Source organism: Alexandromys fortis, unplaced genomic scaffold, assembly GCF_014885135.2.
Source record: "Alexandromys fortis isolate MF-2015 unplaced genomic scaffold, M_Fortis_MF-2015_v1.1 scaffold_6, whole genome shotgun sequence".
Taxonomy (NCBI): Eukaryota; Metazoa; Chordata; class Mammalia; order Rodentia; family Cricetidae; genus Alexandromys; species Alexandromys fortis.
In genome coordinates this window covers 8,152,372-8,172,107 of record NW_026067902.1, presented here as the reverse complement: position 1 = coordinate 8,172,107, position 19,736 = coordinate 8,152,372, and the positions used below count along the sequence as shown (strand labels likewise).

The 19,736-nt window shown below is 43.4% G+C and overlaps 2 protein-coding genes across 4 annotated transcripts in view; one reads left to right on the top strand and one right to left on the bottom strand.

The window, feature by feature from the left end:
- Window positions 1–11,246, top strand: part of Pank2 (pantothenate kinase 2) — a 31,579-nt gene extending 20,333 nt beyond the window's left edge. For both annotated transcript variants that reach the window (XM_050133548.1, XM_050133554.1), the window contains exons 5-7: window positions 2,660–2,783; window positions 7,965–8,090; window positions 11,030–11,246. In XM_050133548.1, coding sequence (XP_049989505.1) covers window positions 2,660–2,783; window positions 7,965–8,090; window positions 11,030–11,080 — 301 coding nt within the window. In that variant the 3' untranslated portion in view covers window positions 11,081–11,246. The remainder of the gene's footprint in view (window positions 1–2,659; window positions 2,784–7,964; window positions 8,091–11,029) is intronic.
- Rnf24 (ring finger protein 24) overlaps window positions 11,129–19,736 on the bottom strand; it is a 51,733-nt gene continuing 43,125 nt past the window's right edge. For both annotated transcript variants that reach the window (XM_050133569.1, XM_050133565.1), the window contains one exon: window positions 11,129–19,205. In XM_050133569.1, the coding sequence (XP_049989526.1) occupies window positions 19,067–19,205 (139 nt within the window). In that variant the 3' untranslated portion in view covers window positions 11,129–19,066. The remainder of the gene's footprint in view (window positions 19,206–19,736) is intronic.

Genomic DNA, 19,736 nt, shown 5'->3' with positions numbered 1-19,736 from the left:
CCCCCCCCCCTCCCCGGCCCCAGGGCTGACCTCAGACTCACAGAGACCTGCTTGCCTCTCTGCCTTGCTATTACTGCTTGGCCAAGCTTAAAGAAGTCTTTATGTGTTGTAGCTAAAACTTCTTTTATATATATAATGTATATATTATATATGCATGATACACATAATTGATATACTCCCCGCCCCCTTTTTTCTTTTCACTTCCTTGATGGTATTTACAGTACATAAATTTCTAATTTGGGGGGTAGGTGGTGGGGGCAAGGTCTCCTGTATCTCAGACTGGCCTTGACCTTGTTATGTTCTGACTTTGTGTCTCTGAGTACTGAGTACTGACATCCAGATTATTTAGTGCTAGAAATCCTGTGTAGGTCCCATCTGTGCTAGGCAAGCAATCGAGACCACACCTGTAGCCTATTTGGGCTTTTTGAGACTGGATTTCATCGTGTGGTTCTTGCTGGCCTCAGGTTTTTGTTTCTCCTTCTACCTTTGCCCCTTGATTGCTGGGGTTGTAGGTAAGTGCTATCAAACCCCACCAGAAGCTTGCAATTTTGGTAAAGGCTCTTATTTATGTGTTTATCTCTTGTGCTTTTAGTGACATTTTCCCCATCCAAGATGTGAAGATTAACTTCTAAGAGTTTTATAGTTTGGGCTTTGACATTTATGTCTAAGACCCAGTCTATGTTAGCTTTTCAGTATGGTACATTAATAGAGCTCCATAGTCCCTTTTGCATGGTGTTTTTCACTTCATCTCTGAAGTGTTCTTTCCCTATTCTTTGGAGCTCTTTGTCATATTAGTTGACTCTAGATGTTTGGTTTTATTTCTGGATTCTTAATTTTCTTCTGTTCTGTATATTTGTCTTTAGAGCAGTATGGCATTCCCTTGTTTACTACAGTCTGGTACTAAGGGGGAAGTAGTAAACATACAGGATACAGCCCTCTAACTTGTTCTTCCTTTCCAAGATTATTTTGAATTTCTTGACTTTCTGTATGAACTATAAGATGAACTTGGCAGTATCTATAAAAGAAGACAGCTGGGATTTTGATAGGGACTGTGTTGAATCTATTGACCAGCGGATCGAGGAGTATTGCCAACTTTTATTTTTAATTATTATGTTTAAATTTTATGTGTGTTTCCCTTGGATGTATATATGTGAACCCAGTATCTGTTTGATGGCCATGGAGGTCAGAAGAGGATATCAGTCTGGAAATGTGAGCCGTTGAACCTCTGTATGGGTGCTTGGAATCTAACCTGGGTCTTTGTAAGCAAGTGCTCTTAGCCACTATCTCTGTAGACCTGAATATTACCAACTTAACACTGTCAAGTCTTTGGTTTAGGAAGATGGGCTTCTTTCCATTTACTTACATGGTTTTGTCTTTTAACTGCAAAAGATTTTAGTACACGAGCATTATATTTCTTTTGTTAAGTATATTTCTATTTAGTTCTCTGCAATTCTATCAAAAATGGAAGTCTTTGCTCACTCTTCCTCTGTTTTTGAGACAGGATTTCACTGTGTAGCCCAGGTCTCCCTTCATCTTTCAGGTGCTGAGATGCTGGCCTGTACTACCCTGCTCAGCTTGGGGGTTGTCTAAATTTTATTTTGTTTGTTGTAATTTTTTTAAAAAAATTACTTTTATGTGTGTGAATATTTTGCCTAAGGTACGTCTGTACACCATGGGTGTGCCAGGTACCCGCAGAGGCCAGAAGAGGGCATCAGATTCCCTGGGATTGAAATTATTGACCTATACATGGTTATAACTGACATGTGGGTTCTAGGAATTGAAGGGGTTCTCTGGAAGAGCAGCCAGTGCTCCTACCACTGAGCCATTTTCTAGCCCCCTTGGGGTTGTAATTTTTTTTGTGTGTGTGTTAAAGTACATGTGTGTTGTTTTTGAGGTAATAAGGTCTCACTATGTAACCCTGACTGGCCTTGGACTCTTTAGAGATCTATTTGCCTCTGCTTTCTAAGTGCTGGTATTAAAGGTGCGAGTTACCATGCACAGCAGAACACTTGATTTTTAATAATAGAAAAGGCATTCATGTGCAGGTATTTGCTGAGTAATGCTGTAGATTCTGTTTTGTTTGCAGCATTTGATCACTGGTCTTGATTACTTCCTTATTCTTATTCTTGGATTTGGGTCATAATTACTAATGCAGCACTTTTGCTGATCAATAAATTTGGAAGTCTTTTATTTAACTTCTAGAGCAACCATGTACTTTAGTAGCTCACTGTGGAGTTCAGCTGTTTTGTACTCTATGCTGATAAAATGAGTTTTCTATAATAGATATTACTGTGACCATCTGAGTGGAACAGTTGCACATAGGGATGCCCTGCTGGTAAGAGATGTCTTCCTGGAGCCCTGGTGGCAGATCAGGCAGTGTTGCCTCCCAGTGGGTCTGTAGGATGCTACTTGGATAGGGAACTATCTGGTACCAAAGTTGAATTTTAGTAGAAGACAGGGCAAGTTACCTTCTCATTTAGAGTGCTTTGTGAACTTTTGTTTGAAGCTGAGCTCTCTTCAGTAGATACTTCTATCATTCTGTAATAAAAAATGGAAATGCTTATTGTAAAGTCATTTTATCATAGTAAAGTAACTTTGAAGTTCTCTTGGACTGTATTGCCTTTGTTTCACCAATGATATTTTTTTTCCTCTACCTCAGTTTTGGAAACATGATGAGCAAGGAGAAGAGAGAAGCTGCCAGTAAGGAGGACCTCGCCAGAGCAACTTTGATCACTATCACCAACAACATTGGCTCCATAGCAAGAATGTGTGCCCTTAACGAAGTAAGGGCATGAGATTGTTCTTTTCTCTAAGGGGAAATGATGACTTTCCTAAATGGGTCCCACCTTGGCCTTACACCGTGTCTATCTTCTTACGGTAGTGCCCAAATGTAGTTACATGGGGGTAGACTTTAAATATGAACTTTATTCTTGAGGAACAGATTCATCTTCATTGACACCTCCTCCCCATACACACACCTTTTCTCTTCCTGAAGATAAACATTGCTGCTGTTGGAGGTGAATGAATTCTTTTGAGGAGAAAGTAGAAGGGGGTCAGAAAGGAAGCCAGAATTAACTGGGGAGTGGGGTGAATGATGGGTAACAATGCTGAATCTGGATGCTGTGTTTTTGGGTGCTGTTGAGGTGTGGAAAGGAATTCGCAGGAAGCCACTGAAGCTGGGCGAAGACTGAGCGGTCAGAGGAAGCCCGCCTTGGTCCCCTCCACCTCAGCAGAGCTGTCTTCGTGCTTTCAGCTTCTTTACAGTGCTGCCTTGTAGCATTCAGGTCAAGCAGCATTGTACAGGGCTATGAAAGAACCAAGAATGGGCTGCCCTCAGGGACAAGAGATCTAGGATCCAGTTGGTACAGCTTTATGGCTTGTCCCTATTTACACACTTTGGTTTAAAATTATTCTTTAAATAATATAGACATGTACCTTAAAAAGAGATTTCAAGGCCCAAAGGATTTGCTTAATTTTAGTTTAGAAGAAACTATATACCAGATTTTAAAAAGTACTTCATTTGAGTAACATTATTTTACCCTTTATCGCATGTTCTCTTACCTGTGCTTAAGTATTTAAAAATTTTTTTAATTGATGTGCATACATTATATTTTTAACCTGAAATATATGGTTTGTGGCTGAATTGTGTGTGTGTGTAAGTGCATGTGTGTGCTTGTGTAGTTGTGGCTGACTTGTGTGTGTGTGTGTGTGTGTGAGTGCATGTTTGTGTGCAATTGTGAAGGTCAGATGACAGCCTAAGGTATTCTCTGGTTCTGTCCATCTTTTTTTTTAATATTTATTTTATTATTTATTTATTATGTATACAATATTCTGTCTGTGTGTATGCCTGCAGGCCAGAAGAGGGCACCAGACCTCATTACAGATGGTTGTGAGCCACCATGTGGTTGCTGGGAATTGAACTCAGGACCTTTGGAAGAGCAGGCAATGCTCTTAACCTCTGAGCCATCTCTCCAGCCCCCATCTTTTTTTTTTTTTGATTTTTTTTTTTTTTTCAAACTGGCTATCAAGATCAGCTGGTCTCAAACTCTTAGAGATCTGGCTGTCTCTGTCTCCCTAGTGCTGAGATTAAAGGTGTGCTCCATCATGCCTGGGTCTCCTTAATTTTTGAGACAAGGTCTCTCACTGAGTGGAACTTGATTAGGTTAGGGTTGCTGGCCAGTGAGTCCCTGGGATCTGACTCTCTGCCTCGCAAGTGCTGGGATTATAAACTTGCCACTGCCCCTGCTTTCTTAGGTGGATTCTGGGGAATTCAACGCAGCACCTCACACTTGCATGGCAGACACTCTACTGACTACGTGGGTCCCTAGTTCATAGCTATATATTTGATCAGGTTCTTATTTTGTCATTATTCAAATAGAGCTGGGCATTTGGTTTCTTGAAAGTGGTGACTGAGGTAAGTATTTTGAAGTATGAACTTGTTCTTTGGCTCTTTTATTCATGACACAGGGCTGACTTGGGAGTGACCGTTGTGATCATCCTACATTATGATTGTACTTATGGATCCTGATAGAGATTGCTGAACAGTTTTGTACTTATGGATCCTGATAGAGATTGCTGAACAGTTTTGTACTTATGGATCCTGATAGAGATTGCTGAACAGTTTTGTACTTATGGATCCTGATAGAGATTGCTGAACAGTTTTGCACAGGGTTGTACCCATTTTGAGCATCCTTAGCATTGATGATTGGACTACTGAATTTGGGGGTGGAATTTCAGGTAGACTTTATTATAAACTGCCCTAAGATTCTGCTTCCCTTAGTTCATAGCTGAAGCTGAATTGTTTTTAGCTGCCACTACCTTGCATATAATTTGCTTCTTTGTGCCAAGCCCTCTTTTTAGTTAGTTACCTTCTCTGCCTTGACCAAATACCTGACAACAGTAACTTAGGAGCAAAGTTTATTTGTGTTGGCCCACAGTCTGTCGTGGTAGGGAAGGAGGAACTTGTAGAGTGCAGCTGCTCATTTACATCTGGATATGCCAGGAAACAGCGGACATTTCAGTCTGTAGGATGGTGTAGACGAGTCTTTTCTAATCACCCCTCTGGAAATGCCCTCCTAGACGTGGCTAAAGGTGTGCCTCACTGAAGCTTCCTACTCCAGCTATGCTGACAATTATTATTGCCCATCTCAGCTTATTACCTGTCAGCTTGTCACCTAAACACCTCACTTAAATCTAACATTTCACCTTGTCTTCCTCCGAACTCCTCCCTTTTCCTCCCCAACCCCCTACCTACCTCATGTCTTTTTTTTTTTTAATTGTTGTTTATGGCCCACTGCACTTAATTTGGAGTTGTTTGCATGAGTACGACATTATTTACTTTAGTAAGGCAGTTTGGTTTTGAAGCTGGGCATGGAGAACCATACCTTGAAACCCAGCATTCAGGTAGCAGAGGTAGGCAGATCTCTGAATTTCAAGGCAGGCTGGTCTAGTGTGATTTCCAGGCCAGCTGAGGCTGTGTAGTGAGAATCTGTCTTAGGAAACAAAGCAAAACAAAGTTGGTTCTGAGACTTACCATAATCTCATAATGGTGAGATTCTATACGAATCAAGATGTAGAGTATAACTTACAGTATGATGAGGCAGAGTAAACGTTTCCATCCTGTAAGGGAGGAACTGTGTAACAGAATAATAGGATAAACGTCAACCTTCACAGCTCCATGACCATCACTCGGGGCTCATGATGACATCATTTAGGCTTGGACAGGCTTTCATAGTTCTCTTCCAGCTGTTGTTGGTGGCAGTTGTAGTTTTTCTCTTGAGCTGACTTTACATGGAGTCTCCAGTTTTCCTTGGCAAATACCCCATGCTCCTGGCATCTTCAGTATTGTAGAGTCTACATTGCAACTTAAGGACTTCTCTGTTTCACATAGTCACCTCTGGGAGCCTCCTTGTAGGGAATTCAACCCCATCCCATGTTACTTGGTCCCATTAGCTTTTTGGAACCGTGGTGCAAACTTCAGAGACTCCATGGCTCTTGGATCTTTTAACAAATATTTATTTATTTATTTAGTGGGTGTGTGTTTGTGCTTGCATGTCAGAGGTTGTGTTAAATCAGAGGATAGATTTTGGGAATTGATTCTATCCTTCCAACATGTTGAATCAAACTCAACTTATCAGGCAAGTGTCCTTACCATTTTACCAGCCCAGCTCTGAGTTTGTGATGCCTGCACTGCAGTACCTTGTAGAATCACTGCTGCCTCCTGCCTTCAACTCCAGATATAGCTGTGCCTCATTTTTATTTTTATTTATTTTATTTATTTATTTATTTTTTGATTTTTGAGACAGGGTTTCTCTATAGCTTTTGGTTCCTGTCCTGGAACTAGCTGTTGTAGACCAGGCTGGCCTCGAACTCACAGAGATCCACCTGCCTCTGCCTCCCGAGTGCTGGGATTTCAGGCGTGCGCCACCACTGCCCGGCCGTGCCTCATTTTTAATAGTGACAGGTCTCTGAGTGTCTGCAGCCCTTTTAGAGCAAGATGTCGTTACTTGTTCAGTCTTCTTTTAAATGCAAGTTTTTCAAATAAGTTTGCACTTTTGTGGGGGTCTTAACCTCAGGGTATCTTTCTGTTGTCTTGGAGCACTACCCCTGGTTTCTCTGTAATGGCAATAGTCTCTAACAGTTAGAATCATTTACCTGGATTCATGCTCCTTTCTTTCAAATTGCCCATTTTTCACATCTCTTGATGTGAAGTCTTCACGTCTTCAGATCCCAAGCCTCTTTACATCCCTCCTGCGGTCCAGAAGGCCTTTGTACCACAGTCGGTGCTGTCACAATAATGGCCTCATTTCTTGGTACCAGTTTCTTTAAAAATGTAATTATTATTGTTTATATGGGGTGGAGTGCCCATGTATCAAGGCATGCTTGTGGATGTTAGAGTGCAACTTGTGGCATTGGATCTGTCCTACCTTTGTATGGATTCTGGGAATTGAACCCATGTCATTAGGCTTTGAGGTAAGCATTTTTTACTATAGCATACTATTTCACTGGCCTATTGGTGCCAGTTTTCTGTGTTGCTTTTCTGTTTTCTTAAGAAAGATATCCCTCCTTTTTTTTCTCTGCCCCCCTCCTTTCTCCTCTCCCTCCCTCCTTTCTCTTCGTTTTTTTCTTCTTTTCTCCTCTCTGTGCCTCCGTCTCTCTCTTCTTATACATGTGACTGTGCAGATGTACATACCCTTGCTCATGTCTATGGAGGCCAAAGCACAACTCTGCATGTTTTCCTTTATTTTTTTATATCTTCTTGTCTTGAAGTAAATTCTCACCTGTCCTGGACTCCTGGTGCTGACAGTCTGGCTTTTTTCAAGTGCTGGGATTTGACTCAGGTTCTCCCTCATGCTTGCAAAATAAGCACCTTATCTATCTCCCCGGCCCTCTGTATTTCTTTTCCTATTGCTATAACCAAATTCCTGGCAAGAGCAACTTAGGGGAAGAAAGTTTTACTTGAATTCATGGTGGGGAAGGAATGGCTGTAGGAAATGCTTGTACTGTGGCAGTGTGAATGTGAGGCTCCTGATCACAGTGGGTGGACTAGGCCTGAGGGGAGAGGGAACGCTGGTGCTTAGATGACTTTTCCCTCAGAGTGCTCCCCCTCCCCTTCTGTAAGTGCCTTCACAAGCCTGAAGTTGTGCCTCACTACTGCCCTAATGTCTTAATCTAATCAGATTGACAAAATCAATCATCGGGGGTTCTACTTTTTTTTTTTTTTTAAAAAAAAGCTTACTGTTAAGTTTTCCTTGTTAATCACATTTAACACACTCTCTTTCATAATCTTTTCATGGGTCAAGTTTGGGTGAGCCCATAATTGTCTGAATATCAAATCTTACTAGATATGAACCATTTGGATTGAATTTGATCCAGTCAAGTTGCTCTGAAAAAACTCTATGGGTGTAGCTTTATGAGAAAACAAAAATCAGAGTGTGAACTCACTGCCACTTTTCTGTGCTCAGAACATTAACCAGGTTGTATTTGTCGGCAATTTCCTGAGAGTCAACACAATCGCCATGCGACTTCTGGCGTATGCTCTGGATTACTGGTCCAAGGGGCAGCTGAAAGCACTGTTTTCGGAGCACGAGGTAAGGGACTGACCTGGGCTGCAGTGGTCCTGTTCTGACTGCAGTGGCCTTGGACTTGTTGTTTCTGAAAACTGTTTTTTTACCAAATGTAACGAGGTATATGTTCATTTAGTTTAGTTTAAGCATTTTTTTTTTGTTGTTGTTTAAAACAGGTCTTTCCTATGTAGTGGATGTCCAGGAACTTGCTGTATACATCAGGCTGGTTTGAACTTTTACAGTCTCCCTAACCTCTGCTTCCCAGTGCTGGGATTATAGGCATGAGCTACCATGCTTGTGAGTTTAACTAAGTGGTTTTAAAGGGGGATTTTTTTTTTTTTTTTGGTATCAGATTAAACCCAGGACTTTTTACTAGGTGGGCAAGGGTTCTGTCACTCAGCTATACCATTAGGCCCAAAGGAAGGTAATACTGATGAACATTGCCCTGTATGTCTCTAAACAAGCCATCTGTTCTGCTTTTTAATGTGAAATGTCATTTACATATGTATGTTCTAGAAATGAATGGATGGTAATAAAGGCATTCCACACTGGAGCCACACTATACTGAGAATAGAATACGCAGACAGCTAGAAGCAAAAGTGGAGAGGAGTTGGGATTGCTCAACAGGAACTCCTGTCTTAAGAGTTCTCCCTCTTCTTCCCGGTTTGGGAACAATTGGACAGGAGCCATGGATGGGTGTTTCTCTTTCTTCCCCTTGGTGGGTGGGTAGTTGTTTTAGTTCATATGTTATTGGAGCTTAGATGATAATGTTACCACAAACATTAATGAGATTTTAATATGTGCATAATTGTTTTATGACTTGATAAAAGTTCTTTTAACAATTGCATAGTTCATAATTAAAATCCAAAGTACACACATCCTTTCATCAGAAAGATTAAAGCTTAAGTCATCTAACTTTTACTTATTTATTTTCTGAGACAGGGTTTCTTATTGTATCCCTGTCTGTCCTGGAACTTGCTTTGTAGACCAGGGCGGCCTTGAACTCAGAGATTCTCCTGCCTCCTGAGTGTTGGGATTAAAGGCGTGCGACATCAAGCTTGGTCTAGTTTTATTTTTTTTTATTAGTACTTTACAGTCTGTGTGTGTGTGTGTGTGTGTGTCTTTCTGTCTGTCTATATGCATGCTTATGCACATGTGTTCATTGGGCAGGCTCATGCTATGTTGAAGTCAAAGAGTATCTCAGTTCTCCTTTTTACCATGTTGGTTCTAGGTTGACAGACTTGATGACAAGTGCCTTTACCTGCTAGTTTACACGTGACCTATTTTATTTTGTTTTATATTAGAAAGAAATTGTTAGCTGGGCAGTGGTGGTGGCATACACCTTTAATCCTAGCAGAGGCAGGGTGATCTCTGAGTTCGAGGCCAGCCTGGTCTACAAGAGCTAGTTCCAGGACAGACTCCAAAACCACAGAGAAACCCTGTCTTGAGAAACAAAAATAAACAAACAAAAACTGAGAAATAGACAGGGACCTTTTTAGATATAATATTTAGTGTGTTCTTTAGAATCCACCACCTGAACTTGAAGATTTTTCTGTTTCCTTTCAATTTTATTGTTGTTTTGGGTGGCTCTGGGGATTTAACCCTGACTTTATGTTCTGGCCTGATGGTCTGCAACTGAGCCACAGCCCAGTTCAGTTGTTTGTTCTTACAGTACTTTAATTGCTAACCTCCTGCTTGGAGACGGATATAGTCTGTCCTTTGTATGATTCTTCTGATTCCTGCTGCTGTCTCCTTCTGTTGGTGAGGGTTTAGTCTCAATATTTTTTTGTCCTTTGGTTTTTGGTTGGTTTCAGGTTCCTGTTTGAGCCCACTCCTTACTGTTGGAGATAGTAAGGCATGTATCTTTTTTTAATTTCTATTTTTTAAACTGGGTGTCACTCTGTAGCCTGGCTGGTCTGGAACTCTGTAGGCCAGGTTTTCCCCTCTGAACAGGTACCAATAGGTTTGGACCCTTTCCACTTCCCCCTTCGTTCAGACCAGTCAGGCTCTTGTCCTCTGTGATTAAGCCTCTCAGCATCAGTCTTTGGCTGTTGGAAGTGTCCAGGCCTTTGCTCCAGGATAGGAAAGCCACCATCTGTCTTTGTTAGGGTTTTATTGCTGTGATAAACACTATAACCAAAAGCAGCTTGGGAAGGAGAGGTTTATTTGGCTTACATATCCCTGGTAACAGTCCATTGAGGAAGGCTAAGGCAGAAACTCAAACTGGGTGGAGACTTTGAGGCAGGAGCTGATGCAGAGGCCATGGAGAAAAACTGCTTACAAGGCTTGCTTTTCATGGCTTGCTTAGCCTACTTTCTATGGAGCCCAAGACTGCCTACCCCAGGACAGCATTGCCCACACTGAGTTGGGCCCTCCCATACCAATCACTAATCAAGAAAATGCCAAATAGATTTGCCTACAGGCTAGCCTAACTAGAAGTGACGCATTTTCTCAATTGAAGTTCCTCTTCCCAGATGATTCTAGCTTGTTTCAAGTTGACAAAACAAAACAAAAAACAAACAAAAACAGAATAAAATCCTTGCCAGATCTGAGCCTTTCTTCCCTCAGCTGCTGTAGTGTCCACTCTTCTTGTTGGGCATTTCCAGCATCCTGCCATCCCCTCTCTGAAAAAGAGTTCTTTAGGGCTTTTCCTGACTGCATGTGCTCTCTGTGCTCAGAAAACAAATGGGTCAGGTGTTAAAGTAATATGCTAGCCTTATCTAACATTATACTTGTAGGAGTTAAAAATGACCTCATGGGGTTGGAGGGATAATCCAGTGGTTGACAGCACACATTGCTCTTGCAGAGGACCTAAATTTGGTTCTTTGCACCCATGTTGGGTGGCTCACAACTGTCTAACTCTAGCTCCAGGCAATCTGACACCTGGATTCTATGCACCTATACTCACACTCCCTATGCATATTTTAAAATAAATCTTACTTGTGGTGTATTATTTTTTTCAGGGTTATTTTGGAGCCGTTGGTGCACTCCTTGAGCTATTGAAGATACCCTGACTGCTACTCGGAGGACTTCCTGAAACCTACCACAGGGGCATCTATGGACCTTTTTTTTTTTCTTTTTAAGAGACGTTTTATGATCGTGTACTACCCAAATCAGAGCAAGAAACAAATGTATTTTTCTAAGTCATCAAGATAAATTCTTAAAATTTTATCTAATCTAGCAACCAGTAAAGAATTTTTTTCTTTCCCTGTGTAGACAGTATGAAGATTTGCTGCTTATAAGCTGCTGTTATAGGTGGTAGCACATGCCTTTAATCCCAGCACTTGGGAGGTAGAGGCTGGAGGATCTTTGTGAGTTCAAGGCCAACCTGGTCTACAAGAGCTAGTTCCAGGACAGGCTCCAAAACTAGAGAAACCCTTTCTGAAAAACAAAACAACACAACAACAACAAAATAAGCTGCTGTTCTTCAGATTAGCACTATTAACTCCAAGGTGCTTTGAACTCCCAATATCAGCTGCTATGTATGCAGTGGAGAGCTGTCTGTACTTGTCAGCAGCAGGTGACTGTTTGTCCTGGTGAAATCAGGATGCCTTTGGAGATAGTCTTCTGTGCACATTCTGGCTCATGTTTAGCCTCTATGTTAACATACTGAAAATGGTTTATTTAAGGCTCTACAAAGTGGGTTTTGTTCTGCACCCAATGCTCATGGATTTTAGAAGGGCACTTCCTGTTCTTTATACTCTTAACCCTTGGGTCTATGTGGAAAGACAAGACTTCTGGTAGAATTCTTTTGGGTAGGTGATTGGGGGAAGTGCAGATAGGCAGGAAGAGTGCTTATCCTTTCATACTGAGTGCAGAGGAGGGACAGTTTATTGAATAACTCGCCTTCTTCAGCATGTGGGGTTCTTGTGGGGAGATGGACAGGCCACAAGCCACTCTTGATAGGGACTGGGCCTTTCTTCCATGTAGAATAATTTAAGAAGCTTTCCCTGCTTTCATATTGTACAAACTAAGAGAGGTCTGGATTGTAGCTGAAGGCAAGGAAGGGCCTGTTCACAGTAGCCTTGCTGCTGGAATGGATACCTCAGGCTCTGGTTAGGAGTATGTTTCTGCCATTCTCAGCTATGGGTTCTGATGCCAGCTTTTGGGCAACAGAAGGCTCTTGTTGGTTCGGACCATGGTAACTCAGGGGATGGACTTGACTGGCTGGCTACCCTGCTTGATGGTTCCCAGTTCCCAGAGGGACAGCTGCCTTTTAACAGGTGCTTTGGCCCATTGGACTTCTGGTGCCATTGGGCTGGGGCCTTATACAGCACAGTACATGGGGCTCCAGGGATGGCTAAGACTCCTCAAAACTGACTATCTACTACTAGTACCAGGAAGTTTTTCCGTTCATAGCAGGCTTCTACGTTTCCCTACCACCTCCTTGAGTGACTCCTGTGAACTTAACTACTACTCTGGGCTGGCTGACTAAACACCTGAGCTGTGTTGTCTGCACCCTGGCTATTTGACAGTTGTGACCAGTTAGTGCTTTGTATTCATAATTATTGTCTTAAACTAGCTCAGCACTTGGGAGGCAGAGGCAAGAGGATCTCTGTGGTGAGTTCAAGGCCAGCCTGGTCTACAAGAGCTAGTTCCAGGGGAGGATCCAAAGCTACAGAGAGAACCTGTCTTAAAAAAACCAAAAGAAACTAGCTCAGAAAAGCAAGCCTCAAGGTCACACAGCAGTGGTACTGTTCTGCACTTCCCATTACTGGTCTGTTCTCTTTCCTCATTGTGTTCAGCCCAGTGTCACTCCATGAAGGGTTCTTTTATTTTATTTATTTTTTTTTTATGTAGTGGGGCTCTTTTTTTTTTTTTTTTAAGATTTATTTATTTATTATGTATACAGTATTCTCAGTGCTCTGCCTGCAGGCCAGAAGAGGGGACCAGATCTCAATGCGGATGGTTGTGAACCACCATGTGGTTGCTGGGAATTGAACTCAGGACCTCTGGAAGAGCAGGCAGTGCTCTTAACCACTGAGCCATCTCTCCAGCCCCGGTTCTTTTATTTTTTGAGGCAGCGTCTCCTGTAGTCCAGGCTAACCTCAAACTTGTAGTATAGCTGAGGCTGGTTTTGAACTGCTGATCTAGTTGCTTCCACATCTGAAGTGCTGGGATTATAGGTGTGCACCACTAGTACAACTCCATTGTAAAAGTTGTTTTCAGGGCCTCATCTTCGCAGTTCTAACCTGCTTCCCTAGCAGCTGTGGTCCTAGCACTATCTGCAGAAATGTACACCTCACATTTTATGGCCACCTGACCTGTGAACTGCACCCAGTGGCTGTTGGAACCATCTTGTCTTCTCTGTCCAGTTCAGGTAGTTTCTTTGGTGACCAAAAGTTCCATCTCACTCCTCCCACTCAGGTAGAAAGGAGGGCTTGTCATGAAGCACAGAGAAAGTAGCCTGAACTGAGATGGAAGATGGGAGAAGCCCCAATGGCTGGATGTATGCAGGTGAGCCAGGAGGTGCTGAGGGCTGATTTCAGAGTACCTGGTTTTGATAATCCCCAGAGCATGAGGGCATTTGAAGAAGAGACCAAGTAGAAGATGTGAATAGGCGGGAATGTGAGGTGTCAGTGAATCCCCAGAACATGAGAATGAGGTAGAGATGAGTAGTGAAGGAACAGGCTGTAGGGAAAACAACCTGAGGTCAAAGGTCCTGGGGGTCAGAGAGCAAAGTGCTCAACAGGTACTTGATAGAAGGCATAGAAGGGTTGGTTGCAAGGTTGCCATGGTGAAGCCATGGGCTGGAGCTGGGCAGCAGAGAGCTGCTCACTGCCTTGTGTTAGCAGAGGAAAGCAGCTATGTTTATAGAACTTTGAGTGTTAAGGTCGGGGCAAGTAGTAGGAGTGTTGTGTGCTATCCAAGGACAAAGCTGTACATCAAGTCACCCCCAAGTGACTAGTCACTATAGGAATGGATGGTGTGGTCTGGCTTCTTGCTGTCACTGAGGCCTGGTGTGGTTTCCCCACCTTACCCCATGTTGAAGGAGGATAGGTCAGAGGTTGTTCAGTCTGTCCGTTTCATGCTCACCGTTTCAGGTACATATTACAAAGTATTTCAAAATCTGCCCTTTATTTACATGTGTTTGGGTCAATTACATGCATGTTTTATTTTTTTAACAAGTGATTAGCAAAAAAATGCATTAAAGTTTTAAAATAGCAATTAAATATACAAAAATATAGCTTACAAAAACCAATATTTAAAAATATTCTGCTGCAGAATTCTTAGTGTACAAACAGTCTATGAAACCTGAGGCTCAGCATTTCATAAACCTTTTTGAGGGAGTTATATCTAGTAAATAAGCCCCAAAGGGCTAAACTACAAGACTAAAGTGCCACTCCCCTACTTTCCTGGCAATGACTTGTCAAGAGACCCAGAGGTACCAGTTCCAGGCCATCACCAGGAAGATGTCCTGCTTCTCCACATCAGCCAGGCTGGAGTGGAGTAGGTGGTGCTGAGGTTTCAACCATGCAAGTCCCTTAACACTGGTGGGTCCATGTTCTTAGCTATATCGTGCCTTTGAAACAGCAAGGGTGTTCTCCCTGACCGTGTGAACAAAGGAACTAAGACTCTTGTGGATACTTGCTTAGTCTAACTAGAATAAAAGCATCTTGAAGCAATTTGAGTTCTAAAGCTGAACTTGAAAACGGGCTAGTGTTTGACTCAATTAGTGTACCCAAGTCCTGTTAATTTTATTAAAAAGCTTTTATTTGGCATTTCAGGTCCTCATCTCTAAGATTTAGTTAGATACTGTGATGCTTCCATTTTTGGTAATTTTTTTAAAAAATTGACTTTTATGTGTATGAGTGTTTGCTTGAATGTATGTGTGTGTATACCTGGCGTCTCAAATGCCAGAAGAGATCTCCAGGAATTGAAACTGAGCCACCACGTGGGTGTTGGGAACTGAACCTGGGTCCTTTGGAAGATCAGCATCTGCTCTTAAGCAATTAGCCAGGCTATAGGTCGCATGATGGATGAGTTCATCTTGGGTGAGCACAGGGACACTTTACTCACTGGGCTGTGCTTGGGCAGGGAAACAGGTGGGTGAGTGGGAAAGAACTTTGGGTGGTGGATGCTGAAGAGCAAGGCACATGTCTGCTCTCCCTTATGGTTGCCTAGAGGAGGCTGCTTTAATTTTTACCTTAGGAGATGGCAAAAATGAACTTAGGAGTGATTTCTGTTAATCAGAAAGTTGGGTGAGGGGGGCATTTTGTAGGAAGCATTTGCTTCTGTGGTGTCTCATTTGTAGACACTTAGATGTAATGACTGTTAGCCCTGAGGACCAACTTGTACCAAAGTGACTTGAAAGGCAGCTGGTCAGGCACCTGAAGAAACTGTTTAGTGCTAGGGGGAAGACTGTCATCCTGGAGAGAGTAGGGAAATCAGCTCTGCTGTTTTATTAGACGGATCTGTAAGGAATCTATATGAAAAAACAACTTCCACGTCTGCTCCTTTCATGTAGACATTCTGGGATGGCTGTCTCTATAAAGTCTCAACGTGTGCATGCAAGTGTGTGCATGTGTCCTGCCCCGCCCTGGGAGACAAAAGGAACAAATAATGAATTAAGTGCTTTTTATAAGGAAGACAACTACTGTGATATGTGAATTTTGTGAAGAATTGCCTATTTAAAGACTCAAAGGAAGACTGAGCAACCAAGTCAAGATTGCATGTGGAGCTCAGGCATGGTGCCCCGCCTTGCAGCAGGTGCAGAGGAAGCTGATCTTTGATTTTGAGGCTACAGTTTGATGACAACTGGGAGAACATAGAACCTGTCTCAAATATTGACTGTAGCAGAGCCAGGGGAAGACACAGTCCAGGAAGTTCTTGAGTTTATCACTAGGAAGGTATGTGCCATCAGCAGCTCCTGTCCCCCATGCCTGTGCCCACCAACTTGACAGATGTCTTCTAGGAACCTTGCTACAATTCCTGGGTGGTGGCTAAGGAAAGGATGCTGAGAGGCTGACCTGAAGAAAAGCACAAAGCAAATTAGCAGTGAGTAGACAATTCAAACTAGCGTAAGCACGTCTGCAGAGATCTCCGATTCCCAGAAAATACGTGCTGTAGGTGTTCAGCACAGCTTGGAGTGGCTGTTAGAAACCAGAGATAGCATGTTTTGGAACAGAGCCAAGGAAAAGATCTTTTGTCAAGTCGTGTCGAGAACAGTATTTGGCAATGGTGGGAGGTCCCCTGTATTCCTCAGTATAGACCTCACCCAGAGGTCACCTGTCCCTACCTGGCTCTTCTGCTTCCTGGCTAGGTAAGTACATGCTACAAGAACCTTAATGGTCAGGGATAGACCAAACTAAATTACACCTGGCAGAGAAACACAGATGTCAGCTTACATGTTAGAGTGACGCAAGCAGAAGTTTGATCAGGGCAGGTTTGTTCATTTCTATGCCAGCTGAATTCAGTCGGCTCCCAGGCAACAATGATCATGGCATGAAGTCCAGCTAGGCTGATTTTTGTTCTAACCCATGGCCCACAAGTAGCACCTAATCCTCTAGCTATTTAAGACACCTGACAAGATTTCAAATAGTCTGAGAGTAGACCAAAATCTTCAACCCTAGATAAATATTACCAGAAACTTAGGAAATTACCTCACTGCAGGTTTGGGCCTGAGCAGAGTATGGCTCAGCCAAATGCAGATGTACAGGGAACACTGGTGGGGACCCAGACATCAGTGTTAAATGTTGAGTTGCTGTGACAACAGGGGCCAGAATGACAGGGAGGTGTGTGTGTGTGGGGGGGGGGCTGCTGCAGGAGGTGATCACCCACTGAGCCAAGAAGGGGAGATGAGAAGCATACTTTGCACAGTTGCAGCTTCCAGCCCAAGGAATGTCTCTTAGGAAGCAGTCACATTAACAGAAACGTTTAGGGGACCTCATTCAGGCCCAGCAGAATGGGTGTCCTGATACAGAGCAGAGCACCCCAGTACTCTTCCAAAGCCTGACTATCCACTGCATATCATCTACTCAACCTGTCTGGACAGAGCTTTGGTGAGGCTGGCTTTTTACTAGTAAGGACAGGAATAGAAAAGGTTCCAGTTGAAGGTTCTACAAAAGCTGTGAATGATAATAATTTACAGTACTGACCATTTGGTGATCTTTAAGGGGACATTTCCTTACTGTGTCCAGTTACGCAATATTAAATGGTGAATGCTAACCTATAACAAAACTAGGCCAGAAGAAGCCCACTTCTGGCATTGGTCACTGAAAACATTTCACTGTAAACGAGTATCTGGGTATTTGACTGGTGCTTCAAACATAACAGAGGAGCAAGAGGAACATAGGCATGAATTCTAGGGGCCAGTCAGACTAAGACTCTCAGAAATGGTTCATACCTTTTGCTCTGTATAGGAATCCAGCTGGCCTGCCATAAATAGAGCACACACTGGGGACAGCCAATCCTCACCAAGCAGATTTGTAATTTTCCAAATGGCTGGTCTCAAATTTGTGACCCTGCCTGCCTCAGCTGGGACTATACAGGTGTGTGTACCACATTTGGCTTCCTTAGCACTTGTTAGACAGGACTTTTCTTACCCATCTGACCTCAGCTACTGGAGGCAAAGGCAGGTTCCCTCTCATTCTAAGATTGGGTAGATGGTAAGAACATAGTAGCAAGCCCCTCTCCCCCCATTCCTCTTCATACCAAGCTGTACTTCCTACAAAAACTTCCTCCATAACTGGGACAGCAGGGCAGAGCAGTTGAGGCATTACAGTGGCACTCTTGTGACGAGGGAGGGGAGAGCAAGCTGTAAAAGAATGTTCTGTGCTTTACATGGCTAATTTACAGTGTCCACAAAGCCTCTTGGAGACAGTTATCTCTAGAAAAGTTGGACAGGAAAAGCCAAAGAGCAGCATGCATTTCTCTATAAAAACACCTTCAGTTAGCGATCTCAAGTCCAAGTAACTGAGGTACACACCAACAGAAGGTCAGCCATGCAGGAGCGTCCTCAAACTATTTACAACTCCAGGTGGCTCACTGGCTTTAGAATTACAGGGAGCTTATTTGGGATAAACATTTAAAAATGCAGTAACATTTTTCTTACATAGAAAAGAAGCAGAAGAGAGGAGGGGAGTGAAAGGATAAGAGAGAAGCAAAGTGTCAGCGTCCTGGCCATCCAGGTGGGTAAGGACTGGCCTTGGTGCGGAAGGAGCTCAGCTCCTCTTTGGAGCCATCTGAGGGGCCGAGAGAGACTCCTTAGCCAGTGATCTGAGGCCAGCAGCTATAATGGAATCGTACTGCATTTGTGGGGTACTTAAGCAGTAGTACCCTGGCTCCTGGGTTATATAAGACAGTTGAGGTTCAGGGTCAAGCTCCTGCTGCTTCTTACTGATGACTGACTAGGAGAGAAAACAAGAATGGCTCCTGACCAGGCCTTTCCAAGTGTGTCTAATGGCTTCAACTTGGAAGATCTGACAGCAAGTGTCAACTGGTGTGTGTGGCGAGGAGTTCTGCTGATGCTGTTCCATAGTCTTCAGGTTCCCAGAGGCCTTATTAAAGGGATAGAACCTGAAGAGACTTGCAGGGGCTGCCTCACCACACACTGGCAGTCAGTTGTGCTTCAGCTGATGGAACAGCTGGTTTCACGACTCAGGATGCCAAGAGGGCAGAGACAGGTGAGGTCTGCACAGCTGCTTACAGGTCCACAGGTGGGTGTGGCATTAAAGTCCCATTCTCAGTTCTAACACCTGTGTTATCTTCCCTTCTGGTTGATGTGGAGGTGCCTGGGAGACAGCAAGAGATGCTCAGGAAATTTATGAAACCAAACCTGCAGGCTCATCTACTCCTCTTGGCCTAGGGTGATGTCAGAGTGCTTTGGTTGTCACAAGATCCAGATGCCTAGGGTCTCAGCTTGCCTGGCTCAAGAGTTCTTCATGAGGCAAAGGAAGTGACAGTGGATGCCCCAGGCAGCGAACAGCCCAAACAAAGTCTGCTGTAATTCCTCCTGGCTCCACACTGATGTATCCAGCAAGTCTGATCCTTTCAGTGAGCTATACAATGTTCTCTGCCCCAGGGAGGGGCTCTTGAGGGGGACCACGGTCCTGTTTACTGTGCAACTGGGCCAGCTGCAGCACCGGCATGTTGCATAGGGGACACACTTTCCGGACTTCCAGCCACTTAACAAGGCACCTGCAAACAAGACAGCCAGGTGGAAGACATCAGCTCCAGACTTAGAGTAAGCAAGGAGTCTGGGGTGGACTCAGCCCTAGCGTCCACATCACCCTCTGACATGCCAGAGCTTTTTGTCTCCTACAAGGTAACGTAGAAGTACCACAACCAACACATACTCTGGGTCACATGTGACTTTCTATTAAGTAGGCTAATGAGGGAAAGCAAACCAAAGTTTCCAGAAGGAATTATGTATGTGTCTGTAGAAGGTGTCATTACAACAACATCATATATATCCATACTATTTATTGTGACAAAATAACTGGTTTTGATTAAAATACAGCTTCAAGAGATGGAGCGGTTGTTGGAAAGTTCCAGCTAAAGAACTGTTTATAGAGGTGTAGGGTGGGCTGGGCCTCTGCCCAAGCCTGCAGTGTTGGTCACGTTCCATTTCCCTGGTTCCTCCTAACGTCACGTACACATGCGTGTGCCCCACCCTGTGGAGTGCTGTGAGTTTTCTGCATTACAGACAATTATGAAGCCATCAAGCTT